The sequence below is a fragment of the Ctenopharyngodon idella genome, chromosome 17 (assembly GCF_019924925.1).
Source record: "Ctenopharyngodon idella isolate HZGC_01 chromosome 17, HZGC01, whole genome shotgun sequence".
Classification (NCBI taxonomy): domain Eukaryota; kingdom Metazoa; phylum Chordata; class Actinopteri; order Cypriniformes; family Xenocyprididae; genus Ctenopharyngodon; species Ctenopharyngodon idella.
The window spans coordinates 24576220-24591268 of record NC_067236.1 but is presented as its reverse complement, the minus strand read 5'-3'; the positions used below and the strand labels follow the sequence as shown (position 1 = coordinate 24591268).

At 43.2% G+C, this 15049-nt stretch overlaps 1 protein-coding gene across 3 annotated transcripts in view; it reads right to left on the bottom strand.

The window, feature by feature from the left end:
- ryr2b (ryanodine receptor 2b (cardiac)) overlaps nt 1-15049 on the bottom strand; it is a 140397-nt gene that overhangs the window by 40330 nt on the left and 85018 nt on the right. For all 3 annotated transcript variants that reach the window (XM_051867334.1, XM_051867335.1, XM_051867336.1), the window contains 8 exons: nt 13364-13473; nt 4456-4507; nt 4310-4360; nt 3985-4084; nt 2850-2929; nt 2632-2708; nt 2261-2334; nt 2051-2131 (listed from right to left, as the gene is read on the bottom strand). In XM_051867334.1, the coding sequence (XP_051723294.1) occupies nt 2051-2131; nt 2261-2334; nt 2632-2708; nt 2850-2929; nt 3985-4084; nt 4310-4360; nt 4456-4507; nt 13364-13473 (625 nt within the window). The remainder of the gene's footprint in view (nt 1-2050; nt 2132-2260; nt 2335-2631; nt 2709-2849; nt 2930-3984; nt 4085-4309; nt 4361-4455; nt 4508-13363; nt 13474-15049) is intronic.

Below are 15049 nucleotides of genomic sequence, written 5' to 3'. Positions count from 1 at the left end.
GACGCAGAGAGAGGTGCGCCTGCGGCAGGAAAGCAAGATCTTGCGCTCGTGCGCCAGTACCGGGGGTCTCGGAAGATAGATAAGGTTTCAAAAAGTCGCTATATTTGTCACAATGCGCTTTCTTGGAAAAAAAAGTCGCTAAGTTGGCAACACTGATGCAGCCTTCGGTCTCCAGGGCCAAGCCGGTAAACCGCTATCAAAAACGGCGTTACGGCAATTTTGCACCGGCCGGAGGCAATTACCAAACTGGTTCTGTGTGTGTATATCACACCAATGTACATATTTTACAACAGCAAATCAGTTATTAATTATGAAGGCTATATTCAAAATAAACTGGTAGTACTATTTTTCTTCAAAACTATCTAAAAATTTAATGCCTGTAGGAATAAAATGTAATGCTTTTTAATGCCATTTAAGGCCTTAATTTTCACAAAATCCATTTAATGACTTTTAATGCTTTTTAATGCCCCGCGGAAACCCTGTGAGACATAACAGATACATTGTAACATTTTGAGCCTCTGGTTCGTCCAGCGAGACAGTGGCCCAGAGAGGCAGAGGACACACAGAGACACTTGCAACAAGGTAAAACTCTTCTTCTTCACTTCAAGGTACCTTCGTCTACACCAGATTGTTAAGGGACTTCTGCACCTACGCCAGGGTCTCATCTGTGTTTTCCAGATTTTAGGACCCTTTGGTGCTCCAGGAGATCAGCATCCCACAGAGCTTTGTGTTCAAGGCTGTTGAAACAGATTCTGGCTCCTTTCCCCACTGCATTCTCACCCAGCACAAACAGTGGAAGATGTCACTGTCATCGGACTCAACCACGTGAAACGTAAATATCACTTAACCAAATCTCTTTCCAGAGACCATGGCATTGTTGTATATTGTCAGTATATGATTTTCTAATTCACATTAGATGTAATACAGATGGTGTTAGTTAACAACAAATAATCTTTGTTTATTTGTTTGATCATGCATAATAAGGTTCTGCACCTTTCAGTTTATCTAAAACAGTTTATCTTTCCATAAGATACTGTAACTCTTCCATAGCCACAGCCAACTTAATCACTTGTATTTTATGTATCTTATGCACTTTATTCCTTTATCATTCATGGTATTCATTTAGTAGTTGTGTTAGTTATTCTTGTTTATCTTTTTTTATTACACTTGTGTCTTCCTTGTGCTGATAATACATACAAGTTAGCAATCTCACCAATCTTTCAGATAAATCAGCTGACCACTTTAAATTAATTCTAAATGATTTAACAGCCTCCTGTTGGGAGTGTTCTCATACTGCCAAGGTAAAACACCTTGACTGGTGTCCTGAACTAGGAGAGGGGGGAAGTGGTCATCTGATGTACTCATAACTACACCTTAAGTGACGTGTGATCCAAAAATCACAACGTCAGTGGTGACGTGAGTACCAATCCCTATTTTACTTAGCTTCCTTGGATGGACGAAATACTACAATCAAGAAGCTAAAGCTTTACGGCTGAAATTGTTTGTTGTTTGGGTAAGTTATATAAAATCTAACAGGTTACGTAACTGATTTTATACTGGCCGCTGCTGCCACTGTTATATGTTAAGCTTTAGTTAAAAAAAATAAATAAATGCATTAACAGCTTAAATTTTGTTGGTTTTGTGGCCAGTTGTCACCATATTTCGCTGGAATGACACACCGATGTGTGATGATGCTTTTTTTGTAATGATGATTTGCATTTTATTACTTTTTGTTTAAAAAACACTGTGATGTGTGCTTGTGGCATTTCTTGTCAAAGGTAACATGCAGTATTATAGAAGAGAACACAGTAAGCTAGCCTGATTTTAGTCTGAGTTTACTTTTTCGCCGATGAGGGAAGGGGGTGAGAGAGCCCAGGTTCGAGAGTCACGGTTCGCTACTGTGGCTTATTTATAGAATTGTTGAAGTGGGATAGGCGAAAGTATTTTAACAAAAATTATGCTTCACCTTTTGACTTTGGCAACACAAGGTACTAAAGTACCTTGCACTATTATAAAAAAAAATAAAAAATAAAAAAACATTTGTTCTAACCAGTATTATGGCCTTCACAAAGAAGCTGGAGGAATCTGAAAAGATCACAGGTTAGCTGTTCATCTGCCATCACTCTATCACCTGAGTAAGAGAGAGAGAGAAGGTGAAAGCAAAATGCAATATAGACAAATCTATGTCAATAAAAAGAAAATTCTGACAGATAAATTCGTTTTACAAAGAAGCACTTTGTTGTGGATGTCAGTGATGTACCTGAATTGTCCTCGGCACCCACTCCTAAACTCTCTGCTTTGATCTGCCTCTCAAATGCGTTCAAATCCAGCACGCTGTGACACACAGAATTACAACAGAAACATCAAACACACAATCCTCTTCTTTTTTATAATACGAACTAACACAGACACTCAACAAACACTTCCAATTATAGCAATGAAACAGACTGAAAAGGAAAAAAGTTATGTAAAAGGATGATCTTGATTTTAGCAAGTAACTTTAAAACTGGACACAAAAGGAAGGCGAAAGGCGATAAATGAGTGAACAAAGCACTTCTCCACATTTAGGTGGTTTGAGCAGTAGCTTTCTGTCAGGGAAACGTCTCACAATGCATTAGCAAACAGCCGAACCTGCAAGACTGCATAAGGCCGGCCAGATTATGAAAGAAGCCCACGTCTCTCTTCTGTTGCAGGTAATCCAGCATTTTCTAGAAAGAATTTAACAACAGAGAGAATGAACATGAAGAAGTTGTTATATAAAAGTTGGTTTTTGGTGTTAAATGTCAAAACTTTAGGGTTTGTGTTATCGACATAACATCTGTAATCCAGCCTGACCTTTTCAAACCTACCTGCTGGACAGACGTGTTTCCTCCATTCAGGATTGCAATGCCCAGCTTTAATGTGGCTGCTACCATAGGCCCCATATCACCTGGTTCAAATATCACATCCAACTTTACAGCACTGACAATAATAAAAGTCACAGCCAGCTGCAAGATATGAATGGTGACCTGTATCTTAGACCAGGGGTTTTCAATCTTTCTGATGCCAAGGATATCAAAAGGATATCAAAATATCAAAGAACCATTTTTTTCTAAAATTTAAGTTAGTTATACAGTATATTTTCATGTATATAATTTATCACAATTTATATGGTGATGACTCAAACATTTTATTTTTGTACTCATAACCACACCTTAAGTGACGTGTGATCCAAAAATCACAACGTCAGCGGTGACGTGAGTACCAATCCCTATTTTACTTAGCTTCCTTGGATGGGCAAAATACTATAATCAAGAAGCTAAAGCTTTACGGCTGGAATTGTTTGTTGTTTGGGTAAGTTATATAAAATCTAACAGGTTACGTAACTGATTTTATACTGGCCGCTGCTGCCACTGTTATATGTTAAGCTTTAGTTAAAAAAACATGCATTAACAGCTTGCATTACATTTTGTTGGTTTTGTGGCCAGTTGTCACCATATTTCGCTGGAATGACACACCGACGTGTGATGATGCTTTTTTATTAAAAGAAAAAAAAAAAAAGTTTGTTCTAACCAGTATTATAATAGTCTTAATATTTTAATATAAAATATTTTACATTATACAATATTATATTGAAATTAAAAATATTAATCAGAATAATATTTTATGTTTGCTTAAAAACAGATTTGAAATATTACTGTAAAAAATAGGGTTGTTAACATAAAATATCACATGACCAGTTTTAGTAAGCAGAATAAAATTAAATGTGATAGATGTAAGAAATGCTGTTAAAAATTTCAGTTAATATCCTAACATGTTAACTTTAAGAGCTCTAAGATTTTTTTTATATTGTTTGTAAAAGTTTATATTGTTTGTTTGCTTTTTTCTCCTTTTTTTTTTCTATGGACCCTCTTGTGGCCCTCTGGGGATCCCAAGACCCCAGTATGAAAACCCCTGCCTTAGACAGGAAGATGATGAAGGAACAGGTTGCATTTTGACTGATACCTCTGCTGGCGCTGAGGTTCTGTAAGACCATCTCAGCAGCTCCGCGTTCATGAAGTCGGGCCTGCTGATACAGCAGCCTCTGCTTTTCCATCTCTTTTTCCTAAGACAAATAATTAGTTACTCAATAAATTCACTAAGAAATAAAACAAACCAACTGTGTCTCAGTCTGTTATTTCTGATTTAAGTCAATCTTTGATTGCATAATTAATGAACCCGAGTATAGTACATTACATAACTGTCAGCATCCTCTGCTATTCCAACTTCAGCTCTTTCTTCTACAGTTAAATCGATACCAACTCAGATCCTATTCATTTCCATTGCTTACCTCAAATGATTTCAGGCCATCTTCATCCTGGTCTTCCTCAATTTGGCAACTCTGGAATGCAAAGTTACAGTTTAGCTTGAATGCTGCATGTATTATGTGGAAAAAATAAAAAACTTTGCTCAGAAAGTCCCAGCATTGCTTCTTACCTTGGCCATGATGTCAGCATAGCACATGTACAGGTCATCCTCCTCAAGTTTACTGTAGATACAGATGACAAGAGTGAACCAGATGAGTTAAGATTTGTTCCCTTTATTGTTTTTAGGCATGATTCCAGTGCAAAGACCAAAATCTAAGGCATCATTAGATATATCTTTCACATATCAAACAATCTCAGAAAGCATAAATAATTATAATAATAATAGCATTAAATAATACTAATAATAAATAGTACTAGTAATAAATAATAAATAAGTATATAAATATACTTTTTAGTACAAAGCAAAATATATTGATAGAAAACAGTTCTAATTAAAAATGCAGTTTCAACCAATATTTGTGTGTTCTGCATAACATTAGTGTTACGTTAATTGCCGTCAACTGTGTGCCGTCTGATTCAGTGTTAGCCAGATATCTTGTGTGCCTTATGAGACAAATTGGTCAGGTTTCTTTTAGTGTAGAACATCTTCCTGGGTTCTCTCTATCCAGGAGTGACGCTTTGGGAACACCTCTGCGTGATTGAGGGTGAATGTTCTAACACACAAACACATACTCTCACACTCATCACAGATTAAGTCAGGAGGGTTAAATTCCCTTCAGTTTGTTTAGCCTAATGGGCATGTAGCAGTTTATCTGGGACTAATGAACCCCCTGCTGCTATAGGACCAACAGGAGTTTTATCTCACTGATAAGACACATTTGACACCAGAATGAGCTGAAGGTACTTTTTTTGTTTGTTTTACATACACCTCCAATATACCCTTTCCAACTCTCAAGTCTCATATTTACAATCTTAAGTTTAAGATCTTACTGAGAAATGTATGTATCAACCATTAAATAACTATGATCAGAGCTGCAATGGGTTTTTGCATAGTCAAGCTACTGTCTTCTTTTTGTCCATCTATAGATGACGCAATGTGTAATTGAATATTTGTAGGGTTAAATGTGCATCACCTCAGTCAATCAGAGCAAGCACACAATGCCGAGACAGTCTGATTAATTTGTTTTTAGCTAACTATCACATTATTTAGGTCTGTTAGTCCAACTTTGTTCAAATCGTACAATTTCTGATTAAATCGTTTTAAAAAGACTAATTATTGCTTTAGTCTGACTGATATCAAACTTTAAAAATGCAGGTAAATGTACTTAAGGGGATATTAATTTTACTCTGTAAAGCCTGACATATGAAATAATAGTCATAAAGGGATTTTTTTTTAACGGAACAGTTTAAATGTAAGAATATGAAGTGATGATATTTATATATGATGATATTTATATGACAAAGAAGTACAAAAAGTAAGAAATTAAGTAATGAAATTCTGCTTGTAATGTAAATCAATGAGATCGTACTGTGGGGGGCAAAACTTATAATGCAATGCAATACAATGATGACTGAGAAATGTACAAATAAATATTCCTCTAAAAAAATGAGGTATAGATGTGTTCATCTTGAAATCTTGCTAACAATATAAAATTTATTATTACATTTACTTTAGAAAACTCAGTAAAGATTTCATAGCAAAAAGACACGTGAATCACAACCAAGGGGGACATTTTTAGAATTATATTAAAAGGCCTTTTACTTGGTAAAAAAAGTATGAATCAGTAGAACGTATACAACAGTTTGTTTTTGTCAGCAAAGTTTTGATCATGTTGATAATTTAGAGGCTTTAATCATTTCTGTGCCAGACACTAGGATTAATAGGAATAATATAGCCATCAAATCACTGCTCAGAGTTTTTTCAAAAACATAGCTACCAATAAGCCAGTATGACTCAGTAAATGACACCCAATGCTACAGTTTGTGTCTGTTGCCCTCATTTAAAACTAGCGCGGTGAGCGTAATCACACTCTACAACTTCTATAAACAAACATGCTTATTGCCATGACCTTAGCCTCAGTAACGCCTGATGAAGACTACATAGTCTGAGCCGGAGGCTTAAGCATTGAGACAGCTGGGCATTAAATGCTGGCACACCCCGGCACACCTGTCTAACTGATAGCAGGCCTCTTGCGGACAGTTTGTGAGAACTGTGGTTTTTAGGAGAGAGTATATACACACATCAGGTCTTGTTTGCATGAGACAGGAGAGGTGATAGGTATAGTTTCTCACTTGAGTGGCCTGTCGTTGAATAGGGCACCAGAGAATTCAGAGATACATCTATAGGACTCGACACCTTTGGCAATGCTAGTGATACTCTCACAGGTGTGTGGACACACACAGAGAAACAGAGCATGTTCATTTACACTTAATCAAGGCCCCAAGTTCTTTTTTGTTCTTAGCTTAGGAGTAAAAAGAAGTTTGAAATACATTTGCAGCAGAATATTGTTACCAAACATTCCGATGCCAGCCACGCGGCTGAGAGTGCATTTAGATGAGTATGCAAATATGTGCTGTGCACTTTTCTCTCAATAATAAAATGCACACAAAAACAAAAATGACAGCAGTGAGAAAACAGCAGTTAAGAAAGCATCTGATCATAGCAAAGTGGATAAGTGCGTTATGAAGCGCATGTCCAATGGCGTGGCGGTCCAATGGAATGGCGGAATGTCACAGACAGGGTGATGTCATGTCTAGGAAGCTTAAAAGCACATCAGGGATAAACAATGTAGGCTTCTGTGCCTTCATAAAGTGCTTGGTGTAGAAACTGTCACTGTCTTATTTATTTTTCATTTTTACACATATTAGACAGGAGTATGGCGAGCACACAGCAGTTTAAATCGTGCATACATTGAAAGATGTTTACGTGGATGAGGATAAAGAGCAGAGACTGACAGCGATTTGTGTTGACAGAGTTTAGTGATTTGGTGAAGAGAAAACTTCATAATAATATCACAGAGTTCATTCATGAAGTTGTATGAACAACACACGGTATCTGTGAACATCCAAGCATGTGTGCACTTTGGTCAGAGCGGGGAAAATGTGATTAAGGTGTTTACATGCCTGTATATTGCGATTAAAATTGGTGTACACCACCTAGTTTAATGCGATTATGCTTACTACGATTATGAGCTTAATCGCATTATTTTAATCAAAGCATTGCGTTTACATGAGGTAAAGTTTAGTCGCAATATTGCCAAAATCCCATTATAATCGCATTTATGAGAGTGCATGTAAACACACTCATTGACGAATGCGAGGGGGTGGGCCCAGACGCAGAGTTGCGCTGGGCTAGAGGTTTGTCTCTCTGGGCCACCAAGGAGATGGCCAGAGCCATCTGTCATTCTAAGGCAGCCCTGGTGGCTATAGAGAGATATCTCTGGTTAAATCTGTCTGACTTGAAAGAAAAAGACAAGTAATTTTTGCTGGATGCTCTGCTTTCTCCTTCTGGCCTCTTAGGCGACACCAACACATTGTCATTAAGATGCTCTAGGAGACCAAAAAGCAGGCGTCAGCGTTCCAGCACTACCTCCCTCATCATTGGCAGTTGGCAGCTTGGCAACAAGATGTTGTCCTCGCCCATATGAAAGAATTGGGGTTAAGGCTGAATGCCAAGAAGAGTGTGCTTTCTCCAGCACAGAAAACCATTAAGTGTGGTATGGGATTCGACGACGATGCAAGCACTTCTATCTCCTGCTCGTATCGTTTCGATTCTCGCAGTCATGAACAAGATAAAGCTAGGGCAATCACTCAATTTCAAACAGTTTCAGAGACTGTTGGGTCTGATGGCGGTTGCGTCCAACATGATACATTTTTGGCTGCTGTACATGAGACCCTTGCAGTGGTGGCTCAAGACCAAGGAGTTTTCCCCAAGGGGCAACCCATTCTGCATGATCAAGGTTACGCGCAAGTGTCTTTACATCTTGGTGATGTAGAAAAAACCTTGGTTCCTGTCCCAGGGTCCTGTTTTGGGAGTTCCTTGTTGTCGTGTAAAGCTTACGATGGATGCATCTCTGTTCAGGGGAAGTAATTCTGAAGGGAGTTTGCCGGGACTGGGCCTGTCTGTTGCTAGTAGCCGGCCTAGTAACTGGCAGGCCCGAGTCTGGTTCTCGGACCTTGTGTCCCTCTTGACGGCTCTCCATGGGAGATCCCGATCAAGAGGCACCTTCTGTCTCAGGTAGGTAGCTCAATCCTTTACCCCCGCCCAGAGTTATGGAACGTCTTGGTTACAAAGGTAACCCTCGTTCCCTGAAGGAGGGAACGGAGACGTACGCCGGACAGACCGACAAATAGGAATCTCGCTAGAGGCCAATCTGCTTCGAGTGTAACTAAAACGAGCCAATGCATATTGGCATGCAATCATATGCAGCAGCTGCTCGCCTCGCAGCACGGGTATTTAATGAGCAGCAGGTGCGTTGCATCTTCAGGTTTTCGCTGAGGAGCTGAACCGGATAGGCGGCAACATCAGCGGGGTACAGCGACTGTGGTGACGGGACGAATGTCTCGGTTACCTTTGTAACCGAGACATTCCCATTCAGTCGGCCATGTTCGACGTTTGTCAGACAGACCGACAAATAGGAATCCCTACCAAAGTGCAACAGAAGCTGCCCCCTTCCAGCCACCTGAACCCCCTTACCTAAGGGCGGTGGGACAGGGCTAACACAGAGAGTGTCGATCACTGCTGTTCCCCAAAACCAACTCAGTGAGACTATTGGATAACACTGGGAAAGCATACCCTTTCACTGGAAAGGAACGCTGCGGAGCCACGTCCTTCCCCGAAGGAGTTATGTGGAGAAGTACATATGGACTAACCCCGTAGAGCTGTACTACATATGGAAGAACTGGGGTGACTCCAACCTGATGAGAGGTGGGTTCTCCCAGAGAGAAAGACACAGGCTTTGCTTAGGAGCAACCGTGGAACTAAACATATGGGATCCCTGTAGGGTCACACATATGGTACCCAGCCTAAACCCGGTTCTCAAGGATACAACTGAGTATAGGACTGGCGCCAGATGCTCCGCCTCGTCAGCTGCCGAAGGGAGATCGGTGGACTCAACAAGGTCTGCCTTGTAGGAACTCTCTGGAGAATGAGCGCATGTAAGCGCAGCAAGCCGACACTAAGCTGGGGCCTCTCCGTGCCTCTGACCTGAGGTGAGAACACGGGAGGAGACCGGCTCGACACGAAGGCTATAGAATCTAGTGAACATGTTAGGTGTCGCCCAGGCCGCAGCTCTACAAATGTCTGTCAGCGAGGCGCCACGCCCAGGAGGATGCATCACCTCTCATGGAGTGAGCATGCAAACTGAGCGGGCAGGGCACGCCCTGTGCTTGGTAAGCCAAGGCGATGGTGTCCACTATCCAGTGGGCCATCCTCTGCTTGGAGACAACCTTTCCCTTCTGCTGGCCTCCGTAACAGAGCTGGTCTGAGGTCCTGAGGCTTTGAGTTCTGTCTATGTACAGTCGCAAAGCGCGAACTGGACAGAGCAAAGCCAGGGCTAGGTCTGCCTCCTCTGGGGGCAGCGCTTGCAGGCTCACTACCTGGTCCCTGAAGGGAGTGGTAAGAACCTTGGGCACATAGCCAGGCCAGGGTCTCTGTACCACGTGGCAGTCGCCCCGGCCCGAACTCTAGGCACGATTCGTCGACCGAAAATGCCTGCAGGTCCCCTATCCTCTTGATGGAGGCCAATGCAACCAGCAGCAAAGTCTTCATAGACAGAATCTTTAAGTCTGCTGACTGCAAGAGCTCAAAGGGAGCATTCTGGAGTGCTCGAAGCACCAGAGCGAGGTCCCAAAAGGATATGGAGGGGGGGTCGAGGAGAATTTAATCATCTCTCCCCCCTAAGGAACCTGACAACCAGGTCGTGCTTACCAGCAGACTTGCCATCGATGTGGTCGTGGTATGCGGAAATTGCGGCAGCATGAACTTTGAGGGTGGAGGGAGACAGCCTACGCTCCAACCCTTGCTGCAAGAATGAAAGCACGGCTCTTTGGAGGTCTTCCACTTCAAGGTGTAAGCACGTCTCGTAGATGGTGCACGTGCCGAAGTGATGGTTTTAAGTACCTCGGGGGGTAAGTCACCTAAAACCTCCGCGTCTCATCCAGGGACGAGACATGGAGTTTCCAGAGGTCTGGACGCGGGTGCCAAAGAGTGCCCGTCTCTGAGAAAGAAGGTATTTTTTTTTTTTTTTTTCCCAGAGGAATGCGCCAGGGAGGGGCTGTTGCGAGGTGCGAGAGTTCCGGGTTGGTCCAGTTGGGCCAATAGGGCGCAACTAGCAGGACCTGCTCCTCGTCCTCCCTGACTTTGCACAAGGTCTGTGCAAGTATTCTCACTGGGGGAAATGCATATTTGTGAAGGCCCCGGGGCCAGCTGTGTGCCAGTGCATCTGTCCCGAGTGTTCCCTCGGACAGGGAGTAAAACAGCTGGCAGTGAGAGGTTTCTGGGGAGGTAAACAGGTCTACCTGAGCCTCTCCGAACTCTCTCCAAATCAGCTGGACCACCTGGGGGCTGTGAAGCCAGTGCTGAAGCAGTCTCATATGAAGCAAACCGAGCGGGGTTACTGCCGCTGCGGCTGCCATATGCCCCAGGAGCCACTGAGATAATCTCAGTGGGACCGCTGTCCTACCTTTGAACGTATTCAGGCAGTTCAACACCGACTGAGCACGTTCCTGTGTGAGGCGTGCTGTCTGTTCGACCGAATCCAACTCCATACCGAGAAAAGAGATCCTCTGCACAGGCCCAACTGGCTGAGGTGACTGAGCACCAGGTCCCTGTGGTCGCACAACTGATCCCGAGACTGCGCTAGAATAAGCCAGTCGTCGAGATAGTTGAGGATGCGAACACCCTGTTCTGTCATGGGAACAAGGGCTCCCTCCACGACTTTCATGAAGACATGGGGAGACAGGGCCAGCCCGAAGGGTAGGACCTTGTACTGATATGCTCGACCCTCGAACGCAAAGCGCAGGAACGGCCTGTGTCAAGGGAGAATCGAGACATGGAAGTACGCGTCCATCAGGTTGATCGCTGCAAACCAATCTTGGGGAAGGATGCACATTTGAAAATGCGTTTCTGCGTGAGCATTTTGAACGGTAGCTTGTGGAGGCTTCGATTCAAAACTCGCAGGTCCAAGATCGGTCGTAACCCACCACTTTTCTTGGGTACAAGTAGGGACTGTAGAATCCTGACCTCATATCGGCTGGAGGGACTGGCTCTATCGCGTCCTTCGCCAGTAGGACCGCAATCTCCGGATACAAGACATAGGCATCGACAGCCTTAACTGCAGTGAAGTGGACGCCCCTGAACTTGGGGGGACGCCGGGCGAACTGAATCGCATAGCCGAGCCTGATGGTCCGAATGAGACAGCGAGACAGACTGGGGAGCGATAACCAGGCTTGCAGAGACCGTACAAGGATCAAAGGGACCGTAGGCGTACCCACAGTGGGGCAGCGGGGTGTAATGCAGGGACGCAGCTCGGGAGGCTCTCTGCGAGGCGGCCCGAAGCGGGGTCAGAGTGTGCTGTGCAAAACCAATCTGGTTCCACGGTTGGAAAGAGGGCGCAGGAGAGGCTTTGGTTGCCTTCTCGAACCACGCACTGCTGCACGCTGGCGATAGAAGAGGGGGATGAGTGGAGAGATTCTTGCCCTCCCACTACTCTCCGAGCCCTCTTCGGACCCGGAGATGAAGGAAACTGCTCTTTTTTTGAGAATTTGGGTACCGCTGGCTGTTGAACAGAAACAAAATGAAACAAAGGATTTACCACCTGGCCCTCCTCCAGGGGAAGGAGTGGTGCGGTCACCATCTCCTGAAGAGCAGTCCCATCCATCTCCGGGTCGCCCGTCCTAGGGCCTCTTGCTCTTGGCTTTACCACCCTTCTTGGCGGGGGCCTGGATGGGCTTGGAACTGAAGCTCTGAAGGATATGGATGGTGTACACCTTTGAGATGGCCCACCGCACTTCCCCAGCAGCTCTACTGGCTGCGGAGTGCAGGAGGAGTGAGGGTTCCTAGGGGGTTGGTTCCCCGAAGGAAGCGCATTCACAGTAATCCTCAGATCACCAGCGCCGCTACCCGAAGCAACCCTCTGAGGATGATTGGAACGAGGCAGCGGCACTGGGACGCCGCCTCTTTGCAGGAACTGGAGTCTCGATCGCAACTCTGAGATGGTCATCTTCCCACAATGGGTACATGACTCATCCACGAACGCTGCCTCAGCGTGCTTTAAGCCCAGACACGTGATGCAGCGATCCTGACTATCCCTCGTTGCCAGGTAACGACTGCATCCAGAAATACACAAGTAGAATGTCATCTTTAAAAAGACGCAAGCTCTACTTGTGTAAGCTCTTTCAGGGACTTGCTCTTTAAAAGTGCTGAAGCACGCAGGGGAACGGCCACGGCAACACAGACAGGGATTGTGTGCAGCCTGTCGTGTGCTCTCCTCTCCTTAAAGACGCTGCTCTTACCAGCTGTGAGAACAGCTATTCAATGCTCAAAAGCGCACCGTTACCGGCCGTGAAAACAGCTTTGCTCAAATAAGCAAAAAAAAAGAAAAATAATCAAAAGAAAGAGAGGACTCGACCCCGCTGCTATGCTGTCCACCCACACTTGAAGAGAGTGTGAAGAGCTGTCGTCTCGTCTTAGAGAACACTTGCTTGCAGAAACACACGTTCCGCTCCAAAGCAAAAAGCTGAAGATGCAACGCACCTGCTGCTCATTAAATACCCGCGCTGCGAGGTGAGCAGCTGCTGCATATGATTGCATGCCAATGTGCATTGGCTCGTTTTAGTTACACTCGAAGCAGATTGGCCTCTCTAGCGAGATTCCTATTCGTCGGTCTGTCCGACGTACGTCGAACGTGACCGACTGAATAGGAACCATGGTTAGAGTTGCAAACTTTACAGTAACTTTTTTAACAGAGGTGAAATACTTGTTAAAGTTATGTTTAAAATGGTTTTGGTTAACCTTGACACACGCAAAAAACAAATGCATGAAATTATCACAAACACATACACACACATATACAAACCTCTTCTCAGTCAAGGCACTTTGACTGAAGAGATTGATAAGCTGATGGAGTGGATCCATGTTGTTTCTCTGCTCTGCTCCCTCCTTTAGTATCTCTACATAAGCTGCTTTCTGGTGGGTATAAAAGTATTCCTATTACTTTAAAATCAAAAAAAGCTCAGGGTAATATATATCTGTATATAGTCTGTTGTCACATGGTTTGAAGGGAAAGATCACTGGAAAAGGATATTATGATTGGAAAGATCGAGGGTAAAAGCTGCAGAGGAAGACTGCCAATGAGATGGATTGATGTTATCACAATATATGTTATCACAATATATATATATATATATATATATATATATATATATATATATATATAGATATATATATATATATATATATATATATATATATATATATATATATATATATATATATACACACATACATACACACACACATACATACATACATACATATACATACACACACGCACACATATAAATGCATATATATTAGGGGTGTAACGATACATGTATTCATCCCGAACGGTACAGTCGTCACGGTTCGGTTCATGTAGTCACACGACGAATACAGCCAGTTAACACTACCCCCAAACCCAAACATAACCATTTTATATTAAAAAGAATATATTAACGAAATGGACACATATGTAGAAAAACGTCTCAGGTTACGTATGTAACCATGGTTCCCTGAGAACAGGGAACGAGACACTGCGGTGAAACGCATATGGGGAACGCCATCACGTGAACTGGTGTCTGAAAGCAATTGTCAAATCCTACCAATTCTATTGGCCGGCGACAGCCTATGACGTCATCATAGCGCGACCCAGAAGTATATAAGGGGTGCCTAGAGAACCAGTCAGTGCCTTATCATCTGAAGGGACTGTTCAGCAGGCAGCCCCGATGCATGGCTGGGAAACACAGTGTCTCGTTCCCTGTTCTCAGGGAACTATGGTTACATACGTAACCTGAGAAGTTCCCTTTCGAAAGGGAACTCTACACTGCGTTGAAACGCATATGGGGAACGATATACCCATGCCGCCATGCTGAGGGGACTGCATGCCAAAAGGCTAGACAAACGTCAGAACTAGCACCTTCAACTGAAGTGCCAGAACCACTCCCCCTACGGGTCACACATAGGCTGTCAGTGACAGCATTCCCTATGGCCAACAACCCAAGCTATAAGCCTCAAAGAGGCCTTCTGCAGAAGGCCTACCAAGGCCGCTCAAAGGCTTCTGGAACCAGCTCCTTAGGAAAAGAGGGTACCTTTAACTCCCTCGGGTCGGCGGTCACGCCGGCGATACCACCTCGGTTTTTTTCTTACCAGTGTGAAAGAGACTCAAAATACTCCGTCAATGTTGCACATATAATTAAGGGTTATACACCATTAAAATTTGTGGAATATCTTCTTTTATTTGTGTACACTGAGAGTAAAAACAAAATGATGTGCTTTTTGCAAAATAAAGAAAACTAACATGATGCATGATCTGTTGTCTCCCTCTGAATGAAGTTTAATCTGATAGTTCTCAGAAAATGAACTGTAACTTAGTGAATACTAATGACACAAAAATGAGACTTATGTCTAAAAAAAAATTTGAAATGTCAGGTTTTAAATCGTGTAAGTCAAATCGAAAACAAATATTCTGTGTTTATGTAATCTGTATGAAAAGAGACATGTCAGA